Source organism: Asparagus officinalis, chromosome 5, assembly GCF_001876935.1.
Source record: "Asparagus officinalis chromosome 5, Aspof.V1, whole genome shotgun sequence".
In the NCBI taxonomy this organism is placed as follows: Eukaryota; Viridiplantae; Streptophyta; class Magnoliopsida; order Asparagales; family Asparagaceae; genus Asparagus; species Asparagus officinalis.
The window spans coordinates 51,500,622-51,516,264 of NC_033798.1; the positions used below are offsets into that span (position 1 = coordinate 51,500,622).

General features: G+C 36.2%; 1 protein-coding gene across 1 annotated transcript in view; it reads left to right on the top strand.

Moving 5' to 3' along the window:
- LOC109843768 overlaps window positions 13,907–15,643 on the top strand; it is a 24,167-nt gene continuing 22,430 nt past the window's right edge. Inside the window, exon 1 of the mRNA XM_020412723.1 lies at window positions 13,907–14,340. Within this exon, the coding sequence (XP_020268312.1) occupies window positions 13,938–14,340 (403 nt within the window). The 5' untranslated portion in view covers window positions 13,907–13,937. The remainder of the gene's footprint in view (window positions 14,341–15,643) is intronic.

The window sequence follows — 15,643 nt, forward strand, 5'->3', positions numbered from 1 at the left end:
TGCTCTTGTCTTTAATTACTGGTGAGGTCTAGACACCTTAATTAACTAACGATGCTAATCTGTCTTAAATTAATTAATGATTCTAATCTGTCTGTCTGCATTCTTAGATTCTTCAAGTTGCGCAGCTCTTTGTCCTCACTTCACTAGGCCAACTGGGAATTATCAAACCCACTTTGGCATCTTAAACCTTGTTAATCTAATCTATAAATTTGAAGTTTTGTCCTTCCCTTAGGCTCTGTTTGGTTTGATAGAAAGGGAGAGAAAGGAAAGTAAAATAGAAAAGAAAGTGAGTTTCTACTGTTTGGTTTGAAAGAAAACAAAAAAGAAAAAGAAAATAATTTTCACTGCTGAAAAACACATACTTAATTTTTCTTTTCCCCTTTCTCTCCGCTGCCCAAGTGAAAACGAGGGAGAGCGACGGAATCGCTCGCTCGTCGCCTCCCAACCTGACCCCTATCGATCTCCCCAAAACCCCGACTCTTTCCGTCAATGATTGGAACGACGAAGGATCCGAAGGTCTAGATTCTTGGATACGGATTCCGAGGGCTGAGATCGGCCGGGTCGATCCCGATCGGGAGATCGACTAGGGTTTCTCTGGTGCCCTCTTCGTCCTCGAGCGTCATCGCCACTGTTGCCACCGTAAGGTTTTTGATAACTTCACTTAATTTGGTAATTTTTGTTGTTACTTTATTGAGTTCGTTATTGTAGGATTTGGGATTGTGTTCTGATTTAATAGTTTGGTGCATGTGAATAAAACATTACATTTTCTAAATAAAGTAAGCATGTCTTCGAAATGATGCCCTGCCTAAAATTTATTTATTGCATGCATATGGAAGCTAATTGTTGTGTTTTTGCAACCAATTTTGTATCTTTCATCTATTTGATTTGATTGTGACTTCATATGTTTTTACTACAAAAAGAAAAAAAGAAAAAATAGTGTTTTGAGTTAATATATCAGTGGAGCACCTAATTTTAGATTCTTAGTTAATTTAGGAAGAATGGGGTAGATCGTGTCTGAAAAGACTCTTTTTTTGGCATTGAGATATGTGATTGAGTTTCAGAAGGATTATTGTTGATTGAATTAATCATATCAATCTTAGATTGAGTTCGTGTTCTAGAGTTCAGATGATTATTCCTTCCGCTGATGTCCTTTCACTGTATTAGCTATCTATGTTTCCCCAATAAATTTTATATTGGTAGAACACCTCATCAACAAATATATCAGTAGAGAACTTGATCTTAGTTAATTTAGCAGGAGTCAAATAGATAGTTTGTATTTTATTTGATACTCGTGTTAATTTAGCAAGAGTCAAATATCTTTGGTGCTAATTTGGGAACTCTTTATCCTTTTTGGAGAAGGTAAAATTTTAATTTTGTTGTCGTGCGTATCATACTTGTTCTATATGAAAATTTCAACCCATATTATGCATGAGTTTTTGCATGCATATACCTTAGACATGAAGTTTGTCATTAAGACTGAGAATGAGATATACTTTACCTCTATTGCAGGAGGCTAAGAACTAAACCTTGAATATTAGCATTTAGAATCTCTTTTCCTTTCTTTTTCTTTCCAGAACTATGAGTTGTACTTACCTTGATATTAGCCTTCAACTGTTATAACTAAAATATATATAGTTTCACTGCAGTGTTCTAGGATATTTTTAAAAGGAGAAACTAGAACTAAATGGATTTTGCTACTTGCATAACACAGGTAATTACTTATTATGTTATTTTTCTAATTCAAAACATTTTGTGACCTGGCTAATGTTAAGCATCTAGACAAGGAAAAGTTCTGCGCCTTTGATGACTTTGTGATTGCAGGAACTAGAATAGTTTTGGATGGAGCCCTGGAAGGAATTTTTATGTCATACTTCATTGAAGGTTTTCAAGTTAGGAACCAAATGTCACCCAATCATAGGCAAAAATAGTTTTTACACTTTGGGGCTGTTTGGTTCGTTTACGTCACTTTCCATAGATGATTTTCCTTCACTTTCTTGTGTTTCCTTCATTGGGGCTGTTTGGTTCGTTTACGTCACTTTCCATAGATGATTTTCCTTCACTTTCTTGTGTTTCCTTCATTTTCCTGAAAAATGTTTCTTGTGTAGATGATTTTCCTTCACTTTCTTGTGTTTCCTTCATTTTCCTGAAAAATGTTTCTTGTGTTTGTTTCGTCCAAAAATATGTAGTGAAAGCACTTTACATCATTTTCTAGTGTTTGGTTCAACTTGAAAAAAGAAGAAAATATGTAGTGAAAGTACTTTACATCATTTTCTAGTGTTTGGTTCAAACTAAAAAATTAAAAAAACTTGATTGTGGTCACCATGGTAAGATTACCACCCAACATAATAGTTGTGCTCAGAAAAGGCCATTATTTCATTATCTGCCTCGCCATAAAGTTTATAAAACAATGTTGGCTGCAATATATTGCCTCGCCAATATATTGTTGCTATAAACTTTTGCTGCATATCTTAAAAATAGCCCATCATCATAACACAAAATATGTATACCAACCAAAGGCCAACCAAGAGCTGAAACCAAGGCCGAGAGCAGGTTAAAACCATGCACAAAATTAAAACAAAAGCATACAATGAGGTTGCTTCATATCAAGCCTTGTAGGGAACTGCGAGCATATGTTAGTTTTTATGTCAGAAGACTGAAACTATGCAAATGTGTCAATGCAAGTCCTACTTCTTGGTTTTTCCTCTATTGCTCTTCAGTTTTAGTCACTGCATGCGTAGAATATTGACTTACATACCAAAATTTATGTTGAAAAAGAATCAGCCTACAGTGCATTTCCCTCATACCGCAAATTTGTTAAAATCCTTAATTATTTGATGGGAAGACTAGCATATGCCATATGGTATCTTTTTCAAGATACAGTTTTTACTAGATTGCTTAGAGGCAGAGAGAGAGAGACAACAAAAGCATCTAACAATGAACGCACCTGTAAAGATTGAAAAGAACAGAAAAATGTGCATACGCTTTTATCAGAACATCATCACAGCAAGTGAACGAGAACTGATTTCAAAATCATAGTATGATAATTAGGTGATAAAAAGAATCAAACATGCATTTGACAAGAACACAAAGCTGCAAGCAATAAGCGCAAACATTTGTAGCATTACGCGTATCAAATCACAAATAAGAGGAAGGAACAACATGCTAAGCAAAAAACTGAAGCTGATTTAAAAAAGATTTCACACATCAATATCTGGAATCTCCCTGGGAGCCCATAAATAAGACTCAATCGAAAAAAATGGAATTGCCAAGAAACATCACAAAACTTCACAAAACTATAGACGAGTACGAAACCCAGAAAGTATTGTGCACAACAAACTAAATGCTGCAACAAGATGACACCAGTTGAGCACCTGCACCAGGCAGCATAATACAATCTCATGCAACCAAGGAAAGACCAACTTCAGGCCAACACAAGAAAAAACCAAAGGCTGCACACAAGGAAAGCACAACAAAATGCCAAGAAACAAGAGCTGCAAGAGGCCAACACAAACATGTTGTCCAAAAGCCAAGCAACATGAGGCCAAATTCCCACCAATTGCTACATGTCAGGTAGACAAACCGAAGCTCATAAGAAATTATAGAAAATGTGCTCAGAAAAGGCTCTTTTCTTCATTATATGCCTCGCCATGAAGTTTATAATACCAATGTTGGCTGCATATACTGCCTCGCCAATTGATTACTAGTATAAACTCTAGCTGCATATCTTCAACAATGAAGCCCATCATCATAACACATAAAATACATACCTCTTTAACTTTATTTCATCGAGGAGAAATCATTATAGAACCCCACTTGTAAACCTGTCAAACAAGTTTGCATTAACATACCAAGTTTATAATTTAACAAGAAAAAGCCATGACTGAGATGCATGAAAATGATGAAAAAACAGAAATAATTACGCTCATTGACCATAGTTTAATACATGAAAGTTTAATACATGTACCATAGTTGTGTTTGCAAAATGATGAGCAATCATCCAACCACATGACCAAACAAAAATAATTACGCTCATTTACATACAAAAATAATTATACTAGCATTGTTACAATTATCTAGTTTCACAAAAATATCCCAAAAGCATCGTAATCCGAGCAAAGGCCAACATTCTAATCAAGAGGTTGACTCTTCATGAACTCAGCCAACGCCTTCTTTTGCATAATAATTGGCCTCCCCATAAACAACCTAGCTTGTGATTCATTCTCATGCAATTGTTGATAAAACTTATCAAGAAGTTCTATGTCAAATTCATCATGTGCAAATATAGCTTGTGCCAACTTCTCGGTCCAATGCATACTCACCATGCGCATAGATGAGGTGAATTGTTTTACCTCATTTACTATCTCACGCATAAGCACCGTGTCCTCACTAAACCTAGGCTCCTTTCCTTTACGTTTCTTTGGCCCGTCATTTTTAGCTTTGTTCACACTAGAAGATGGATTTGATTTTAAGGGCATAGTTGGACCCTTCGGTGGTGGAATATCATCTTCATCTATATCAACATAGCTAGGTGTGTTCTCCTTTGGCATACTAATATCATCATCATCATCACCAATATTAAAATGTGCACTACCACCAAATTGTGACAACACATCTACCGCATAATCTCCTTTTGCAACATCGTCTCCAATAATAGTTGCGAGGTCTTCATAATGTTTCATGGGCTTGTTGATGTATTCCCTAAGTTTAGAACTATTCATACTCTTATCCTGCATAGTTTAATGCATATATCAAAAACATATAGGACAACATTGAACAAAATTAGAAATATTTGTTAAGATATGAACACTAGAAAATTGTAAATACCTCTAGCCATCTATCAAAGCAAGCTTCATCCATAATCACCATCTTCTTTGCATCATCCCATCCGGCACCACTCAAGTCACGATATTTTTGCATGTCCAAGAATCTATTACGAATAGTTCTCATACGATTTTCCACATTCTCGGAAGTGAACGTTGAACCTAATTGTTCATTTATATGAAAGGCGGCGCTATTATAAGCGGTTTTTTTGAACCTCTTATCCGCTTTCAATCCATCCCTAGCACATTTTGCAAGGAAAGGAATTAACAAATCATCATGTTTTCTCTCCCATAATATGTTAACTCTCCTCTTGCAAGCCTCTTTCTTCTTGGATTTATGAGCAATAGCTTTCTTTTTCCTCTTTGGATTAGGGGATGAACTTTCATCACCATCAATATCATTAGCACTCCTCTTGTTGCTTTGACATTGTTGAATAGGTGACGGAGTTTCACCCACGCTATAACTTTGACGTTGTAAACTTGGAGGAGCATTTAGCATGTTCATGAATGACATTGTAGGTTGTTGGCCAACTCCCCAAAAGTTAGCATCTTGCATTTGAAAATTATTCCAAAAATTAGGACCTTGGCCAACTTGTGAAGAGTGATAAGGCATAAAGCCCGGGTTAAACCCACAAGGGAATGATGAATTCCTTGGGGTTCGAGGCGATGAATTGGATGTCGTACTCTTGCCTTTGACCTTATCAAGTTCCTCACAATTGAAGTTGTCGGCCATACCTAGAAAATAGTTATAGAGAAATACGAAAAAAATATACGTAAGTTGAGTAAATAAAGTGTGTCCTAAGAGAATTACATACAACACATAATAGTAGCATACAAATGTTTCGCCAATTAACATTCTATAGTTTTACACACGCTAACATAAAATGAAGTACATGAAAATAGAATAATTCAAAACATGAGACAACATCCCTAGCACATTGCATCACATGCCTATTTCATTAGTATTCCCTCCCTTATACTTATCACAATAATCAACCCACATTTCCCAAGCTATTTGATCTCTACGATTCTTCCATACGTTTCTTGATTCTGCTTGCTCCCTTTGAGTTTGGGGTTGAGAGAAATCAACAATATTATTATCATCTTCATTAGCAACTTCACCTTCATCATCTTCGATCTCAACGGTCTCATTGAATATGTCATCATCCGGGTCAACCATTGCAATATAATTGTGAAGAACTGCACAAGCTAATACAATATCCACTTGCGCGCGAAAAGGGTAATGAGGTTTCGCGGTGAAAATTTTGAAACGATTCTTCAAGCAACCAAATGTAGATTCAATCTTAGACCTTAAAGAAGAATGTCTAAGATTGAATAATTCCCTTCTATTTTTAGGTGTTCTTCCTATTTGTTCCTTCAAATGGTAACGAACACCACGATATGGGGAGATAAAACCCGGCATGGTCGTGTATCCCGCATCACACAAGTAATACTTTCCTACAAATGCATGATGTGAAAATGTTTAGTAGAATTTTTTGTCAATTCATTGAATAAACCAATATTAATTAAAGTAATTACTTAAAATTTAAGATATGATGAAATTACCATCGTAAACTTTCAAGCCATGAGGTTGTGGCCTACACAATGCATCTTGGAGGACTCTAAAGTCATTTGCAGAACCTTCCCATCCAGCTAATACGTAAGTGAATAACTTGTTTGGAGTGCAAGCCGTTAAAACATTTTGTGTAACACATTTTCGACCACGGAATCGTGGTTGAAGACTAGCAGGTAGCGTAGCATCAACATGTGTACTATCTATCATACCAATACAATCCTAGAGAACAAAAAACTACAATTGAATCTTTTTTTTTAATTAAATGAACATGCTTTTAATCACAAATTAAAGAGAGAATACCTTGAAATAAGGATAGTATAGAGGGTTGCTAAGGATCTCCTGTGGAACTTCATTCCGTGCTTGTCTTAAAAAGCGTGGTCGTATGTGGCAAATAGCTTCTAACACTTTGTTGAAATACCTACTCACAGTCTCGCCAGATCTAATGAAATGTGACCTAATACTTCGATTTTTAGTTTTATGCCCCAAAATATTCAAAGTCATAGCAAGTTGCTCCTCCACTGTAACATGTCTTGAGTCTCGTAATAAATCGTTGCTCCTCAATATCTCTGCAAGCTTCATAAAAGCACCACTTCGCATTCTAACATAGTTGACACAACTATCACTAAATCCATTATATATGCGATCCAGGTGTTGTTTTCTATTTTGATATTGTATTATTTTCTCTTCACTAGGACCTGCACGTATAGATCTACGTCTACTTTCCATTCTCCTCATGAATACCATAACCATAACCAAGACAGATAATACAGCACCCGAACACATATTAACTACGATTTCTTCATCGAGATCACCATCCATCTAAAATACAAACATCATATTAAAGCAGATAGTAACAGTAAATGAAGATGGTTGTCTAATTATATTGCTAAGGTCCTACTTGCAAAATGAAAAGACAAAGCTATTAGACTTGGGTTTAAAAATATATTTGGAAACTAATGCAGACAAAATCAGGTAAAGTAGATTTGCAACATTAAGGATTATCAAAGTGTTGATTACTATAGCTCCTGTTAGGCCGTGAATAGTCTATAAACTTGTAGCCGGTGAATGCTACCCATATTTCATCATTTAGGATGTATCAACAAATTTTTATAGTCAGGATCCATCTGGAGATCTCCGCATCTGATAACTTTAGTTTTATTCCACCATCTCCTATATTTGTCACAATTGAGACTTGTCTAATGCTATTATGGATCCTCAACAGATGACGACGACGACAACAACAACAACAACAACAACAACAACCAAGCCTTCATACATGGATCCACACACCAAGAAGGTTATGCCCATGTCTCAGCTATGTTTTTTCTTTTTCAGATGACACGTTAATTTGAAAAGGGATAGGTAGTTTGCAACTAACAAGGAATTCAAGCATTTCCCAAAGCAAATTCCAACCTCAAGAGAAAAAGAGGCGCAGTAACGAAGAGATCAACAAGATGAAAAATATGTGTTGATTGAGGCATTAAAAGAGACGAGCTTTCATGATTTTGTCACACGTAATCATAAGTATCCTAACCAGACTACACTACTCAATTTCCCATGATATATCCATTTAACCATATATATCATAATATGATATACCATTTCATATTTGACAAGTTCAAGATGTGCATAACATGATTTGAATATCAAGATACCAAATAACAAGATACCAAACAAAGAAATCAAACAAATGATCAGGTCTATCTATCCATCACATAATTCACAAATCAACATGGGAAAAGTAGACAAAAGACCACAGTATCAGTTTAGTATTCAAACTTTTAACATACCACAAGTGAACAAATTCTACAAAGTCGGTTTGTTCCTTTGCAAAACTTAATTTCCCACACCCTTCAAAGTATGTCAGGTATCATTTTTTCCTTTTCTTAACGAAAACAATAATTAAGTGTGAGTCTCTGTTCTTCTTTTCCCCTTTTCTTTACATGACAGAGATATGGTAATGATCTTATTGATCTTAAACCTGATATGATCTCCGAACTTGCTCAAAGATCCTGAACTAAAACCCTAGCTCAAAAATATACTTGGGTTTAGGGTTTTTTACCTGAGTAGCGTCCAATTTTCTCAAGAACAGCGATCGTCAGGCCAAATCCCTAAATCAACCGCAAGAACAAGAACAGCGATCATCAGGCCAAATCCCCAAATTAACCGCAAGATCAAGAACAGCGACCTTTCAAAATGCCAAATCAACCGCAAGCTCTCAAGAACAGCGATCTCCTTTCAAATCCCCAAATCCACCGCAAGATCTCAAGAACAACAAACTCAAGATCGCAAGAGATCAAAACGGAGGAAGATCGAGAGCTGAAGGAGCAAAAAGCCATGCGAAGAGCAGGTGGCGGGAGAAGATGGAGGGAAGGAACGGCGCGGTGATCAGAAACCTAGGGTGAAAGGGGAGGGGAGGGGGGAAACGAGATTTGATCACTTTCCACCAAAATCAGGGTTTTTGGAACGGAAAGGAACTTTCAGCAAATCGCCACTTTCAGCCCCCTTTTCATTCGCCGCTCAAAACGAACCAAACATCCGTAACTGAAGAAAACTGACAGTTTTTTCGTCGTCAGTTTTCAAAATGGGCTTTTACAACACTTTCAGCTCAAATTTGAGCGAAACAAACAGGCCCTTTATGTAATAGTTTTAGGGCTAATTGCACATAGGCCCCCTGTGGTATCGCTGTTCTGAGCTTAGTAACCATGCAGTTTCGATGTGGCAGATAAACCCCCAAAGTAAAATTTCTCGATTCTTTTATCCTTGGACTAACTAATTTCACCCTGGGATAATATTTGCCAAAATTTCACCCAAGATAAAGAGTTAAAAAGATTAACATTGGGGGGTCTAGCCCGCCAAAATGAAAGTGCACGGGTAGTAAGTTCAATAAAGCAATCCTACAGGGGTCCGCGGCGCAACAAAGTTTGTTGACATCATGCTATTTTCAACCTCAGATTGCACTGGTAATAGCATGTTGTTTTCATACAAAAGTGGGCAGAAACACAACCTTGAGTTTTTATTGCCTAAATTTTGCAGTTTTGCCAGAGGACATCAAAAGGTTGAAGAAGTTCTACAGCCTCATGACAAGAAGCACGTCAACTAAAATTATTACAGCATAGTGAAGCCATCTAGTCTCACCAAAATTTGTAGAAATAGTCAATAATATGTGCCTCATTTATGAGCGATTAATTTAAGATCGCAGATAAAGGCTCCACACTATAGAAGCACCTGCGGATCAGAAAGAAAAGGAAAACCATCAGACAAAATTAAACCACTGATCATAGATACTATTGAACATTTGAAAATTTCACCTATGGTTCAAAGGAGAGATGGAACTAGCACCTCTTTTGTGCGGTAATTTCTTTGAGCAATCAATGTGAAGTCTTTATGCACTTATAAGATTGTTCCTTTTGCATGACAACATCAAATTATTTAGCCTTCACATGGTTTCTAGTTGGAAATCCACATAAAGTTCAGTAATCCTGGATTATGATTATTATTTAGATGTGTCCTTTAGTTGCATGATGGGGTTTTTGTATCTTCTTAGTTGTGTGATTAGGATTCTCAAAAAATTCTGCAGATGGTAACCTGGAGCTTGAGCTAATTTCTCTTTATTGTCAGTGCAAGATAGTATTCATTTGAAAACATTTATTCTCTTTATCTTTGTACTGCTTGATTGTTGCTGTTATTTCATCCACTTCCATGATCTTTTGTTGATTGAATATTAAGCAACCTTGTTTCTTAATCAGCAGTAGGTCATCCCTATCCTTTCTGGCTGATTTTTCTATGACTATGTTTCCAGTTTGAGACATGTCTAATAAATAAAACGATATTATCTTCTATTTAATTCTTGACAACCCCAGACAGTTCATTCACAAGCAGATATGTAGAAGCAGCACACCCTCAATGTAAGGTAACAATATTATCTTCTATTTAATCTCTTTTGTAAGGTACTGGAAACATGTTACTGTTATATTGTTGAAAATGGTACCATGATTCATCTTTCTGAAAACATCCACTAATTGATACAACATGCAACAGGACCTCCACGCACACAATGTACACGAACTGAAAATCTCACTATGTTTTATGCACAAACTGAATATCTCACTATATTATTGAAGAAGTGGCTTACCTTAAATTCACAAGCATAGGTATGCATATCACTGTATAGTGAAGAAGTTGGCTTACCTTAAATTCAGCATTCACATGCCTTCCCTGGACCTTCCATATATTATCCTCTTCAAAAAGTAGTTTCAGCGATGAATTAAGTTTCTCACACACCAAAGAATCAAGTTCAGTTTGTTTAAGTTGTTGCAGATGTTGGTGTTTTATGTTGTTTTGTTTCTCATGCTTGAGAATTTAAGTTTGTACGTTACTTACCTGTCATAAATCCATCTTGTTGTAGTGTATTTTCAGATAATGATATGTTGCTTTTCTTGTTTGGTAGATTTTTCAGCAGTTATTGTACATACAAACTTACCAAAAGAATGTTAAGACTTCATTTTCTAGGTTTTTGATCGATGTTTAAATTCTACTTATTTGAATTTTTTGAATTAATTTCAGGGGAGGAAGGATGCGAGATTGATGTTTTGATGGGCTCACTAAAGTCAAAAACCAAGGACTTCGGCATATTTTTCTCTCTCTTTGGTTAAGATTCTCTATATAAAATTGATTGTAATAGACTTTGTTGGTTAAGATCTTCTATATGAAATTCTTGGTTAAGATTCTCTATATAAAATTGATTGTAATAGACTTTGTTGGTTAAGATCTTCTATATGAAATTCATTGTAATAGACTTTGTTGGTTAAGATTTTCTATATGAAATTGATTGTAATAGACTTTTGTGACTAGAAATGGATTATACTTTACCTGAGGTTATGAATAACTTGCAAGTCCAAGACCATGTAAGATTATACGCAAATTAGAGTCATCATAAATTTGACTAGATTTTCTTGAGTTAAGATTGTGCAAACATGTTCGGTAACTTGTAAATTTTTTAAAAATATGATAGAGTCACAATTTAATTTAATTATTTTTTGTAAATTATTTAAAATCTAAATCTAATTCCAAAAAGTGTGTATTAAAATTATTTTGTGATAATTTTTTTCCTCTTTTTCTCAGAAAGGTAACCAAACAAGAGAAAATGATTTTCTTATGAATTTTCTTCTAACTTTCCTTACAATATTCTTTCTAACCAAACAATAGAAAGAATATCATTTACTTTTCTTTTTCTTTTCCTTTCTTTTTACTTTCTCTTTCCTTTTCTTTTCTCTCCCTTACTCTCAAACCAAACATAGCCTTAAGGTGGGCGTACTATGGAAGCGTCAGTAGTCTGAAGTTTCAAACATCAAGACCGAAGTCTTAAGATGACCGTCGCCCTCGGAACGTGAAACCTTGAGGAATCAGCTGGGAAGCATATGTGATGTACATTAATCTGCTATTGTAATCAAAAGCATATAATATACAAAGATAAAATAATTTGTGCAGCACTTGAGTAAGACTTAATTGGTTGCAGAAGAGTCGAAGACGGAAAGTATAAGGACCCATCTCGTCCACCCAAAAAAAAAATATTCAGATTTGTTTGTCCGTAAATTATCAATATATATATTAAGGTAATAGAGTTGTGAAAATTAAGATTATGTCCGCAGTAGCGTATAAAGATAAATATATAGCAGACTTTCTTTTTCTTTTTCTTTTTCTTTTTTGGGGGGCGTGGGGGTTATTTTGGGGCGGCGGGGTTTTTCATCTCCCTTTTTTTTTTCGGGTGTTTGGACTGGCGGTCATCGGAGGGTAAGATAAATATATAGCAGACTTAATTGGTGCATAGGAGAAAACAAATGAAAAGTGGGGTCTATCTAATTGTTTATAACCAGAAATGAAAAGGGAAAGGACGCGACAACGACTTGTAAAGTAATTTCTTGATGCCTGGGGTAAGTCGTTGTCGCTCGCTCGCTCGCTTGTCCAAGTAATTAATTAAAGTCTCAAAAATTGCAATTTCTTAGAAATGTTGCCAAACAAATCATGCAACATCACCGACTGGTCACAAATAATAGAAACGGAATGTTATTGCGTAGTCTCCCCTCTGATTAGAGACGGATATTAATTACAACCCAATCAAACGTGGGTTAGCGTTGAGGACCACTAATTAATTAATAAACTGGGGCCAATTCCAACTATTCATCCATTCTTGGCTTAATTTGGTTAGTTTGTATTTTTTTTGGAACGAACAGGTTTTGGATGTCGTGTCTTTAACACGTGCATTCACACACGGGATCTACGAAATCTTACGTTTTCATGATGATTTAGCCGACTTGTGATCTAGTGAAGAATTTATTCATGTAAACTCGTTTTCTACTTCTTAGCCTGAGATATTGTGTCTCACGTTGGACTTCACCTACCGTCCTTTCCAAGTAAGTCACTGGCAAAGCATATATTGTGCAACTCATAATCCAAGTTAAATTCATACCAGGCAAAACATGTAATGCCGTTATTTTTAACTACATAGCCTACTTTTGCGCACTTAAATACTCACTTGTTATTCATGATGGAATACATTATATTTAAAGTAAAATAATTCTTACACGATGATTTCTTGACGAGCAATGAGAACTCGTATTAGTCAATTAATAGGGTTAATTTCATCCTTGAAAGCCCGAATCGTGAGGGTTTTAGACGTAACCCTCTGAACTTATTCGATCTCCCAAAGTCCTCCTGAACTTTGGAATGTCCTACAAAACCCTCCCGAAATTTGAATTTTTCTCAAGGGACTCTCTATCTGTAATTGGCGAATAACTAAATTGGTGATAAGGGATTTAAACCTACTTTGATCATTTTGCATTAATTTATAGGTAACAACCCTTCCTCAATTGAGGGTTTCTTTCTCTAAATAACACTTTAGATTTTTGCGAATTACAGAAAGGGTTGTCCATTGAGAAAATTTTGAACTTCAACTAGGCTATGTTAGATAAGAAATTTTAGGGCATGGTTGTGTGCAAAACCCATCAAAGTCGATCTATGGGGGGTTTTGGTGAAATTAACCTTTCTAACATTGCCCAACTCCTGAACTAATAAAAAGGAAATTCATGAAGCAAACAAATATGAACCCTTCTTAAAACTTACACCGAAATAACTCAATATTTAGAACATTTATTGCAAAAATCGACCTCTTTTGTACTTATTTTTTAAACTCGACCCAGTTTCGACCACCTGGCTGAAGCTGGGTCGAATTTGAAAAAAAAACTTACAAACTTCACGTGACTTCAAGTCCCGTGAAGTTTTGTTACATAATAAAACTTCACGGGACTTGAAGTCCTGTGAAGTTTGTAAGTATTTTTTTCAAATTCGACCCAGATTCAGCCAGGTGGCTGAAACTGAGTCGAATTTAAAAAATAAGTATAAAAAAAATCGATTTTTGCAATTAAGTTTGCAAATAGGTCGAAATTGAAAATTTGTCCTTTATAAAATCCTCACGACTTTGAATTCAGTCCCTGTCTCGTTCCTCCTCCTCTTCAACTCCTCCCCCCATCCGAACCCTACCGATGCCAATGGAGCGATCTCAACCCTCCATCGTCGTCGCGATCGAGTGCATCGCTCCGAGTGGGGCGGCGATACTCTCACAGACCGGCGACGATCGTTCGAGGAGATACAAGATCGGCTCCTCCCCCGCCATCCGATCTCCGTTCAAGGGCGGAAGGAGCGGGATCAACAAGATCCTCCACGCGGCGTTCAAGCGTGGCGACACGTCGATCCGGGTCCGTGTCCGGCGGGGCCCTGTGGGGCCCCAGGTCCGGGCCCACGAGCATCGGATCGTCGAGCTCCAGGCTTGCATCGTGCCTAATGAATCAGCGGGAAGAAAGCAGTATGTTTTGAGGTCGATTCATGATCCCAATTATGCAGTGGGGCTCGTTGAGAAGATGGAGAGCGAGTGCATCGCTCTGCAAGGTGAGTGTTTTTTTTCATAATAGCCCCCGTGTCTTCATGAATTTGGATGCTTTTGCAGTTCATATCCTTATCAATTTGCAATACTTCATCGTTTTGGGGAGTAAAGTATAGTCATATTTTATCAATCATATTTGCAAATTTACCCGTTATTTTAACGCACTGAGTTAAATGTCGAAAAGTTATGTCAAGTGAGTTTCCAGAATATTAATAACTACTATATTAGTTGTTTGGCTGCAATTTCCTCTTCCATCGCTAGGAAACCTACAATATTGAAATTTGGGGTATTTTAACCTATTGCTGTAGGATATCTTGATTTTGGGAATATATATTTGAAAGAAAAACTTTATTTTATTTATTACATAATATTGAGTTTTCTTTTCTAAGATGAATTTCACAAGATCATCATGTTACTTCAAAGGAGTTATCTGCAAAAGGTAAAAAAATAATGACCGGAATTAATAGTTATCTTGTGAATCTAATCGGAGAAGGGGTTACTTTGAAGTATAGGGGCGTTTATGTAATTTACCTTCACATTTTCAATTTGCAAATTGCAACTACAGCGAAATTGCTCTGAGTCGCTCTTTCCAACAGGGCAAGGGGTACATCATACCAACGTCCCACAGGGACTTAGAACGATGCGTCACCCAATCGTCACCTATCGCTGATTGTGGAAACGCAGGTTGCTGGGGGCGAATAGAATATCGTTTTTATAATATTTTATGAAGTCTGATTGAATTGCATTACACCAATAAGGTGATAGTTACTTCTGTGTGTCATCATCATTTGTAGTATAATGGGCGGCTGTGGATATTTGGTTTCATTTTTGACTTAAAAAATCAGAATTGACGGGGAAGTTGGGGTTGGTAGTTATTTCTCCTATCCTAGTCACAAAATTCTGAACGCTGACATTTAGCAGTTTTGCCGGCTATACGACTCTCGACAGTAAATTGTTTCATCATCACTTCTGTCTGTTGATGCAGGGTGAGGTCTTCACACTGCATCAACAAATAATTCTCACCTTATTAACCCCAAAAAGTAACGTTAAATAGAAAAAGGTAACTAAAGGAAACATCAACTTTAAAGTATTTTAGTTTTCTCATGGGTGTAGAATTAGCACGGGATTGTTCTGTTTTCTAAAAGCATTAAGTAAGGTAATATTTCTTCTATATGTCACTAGTCAAGCTGGAATGTCTTTCATGTAAATAAAGGTTAAGCACAAATAATGTTGTTGTATGAAAAAAAGTATTTTGTTTCTCAGTGTATAAAATGAAGAAAGATTTGAATTTCTTTCAAACATACTACA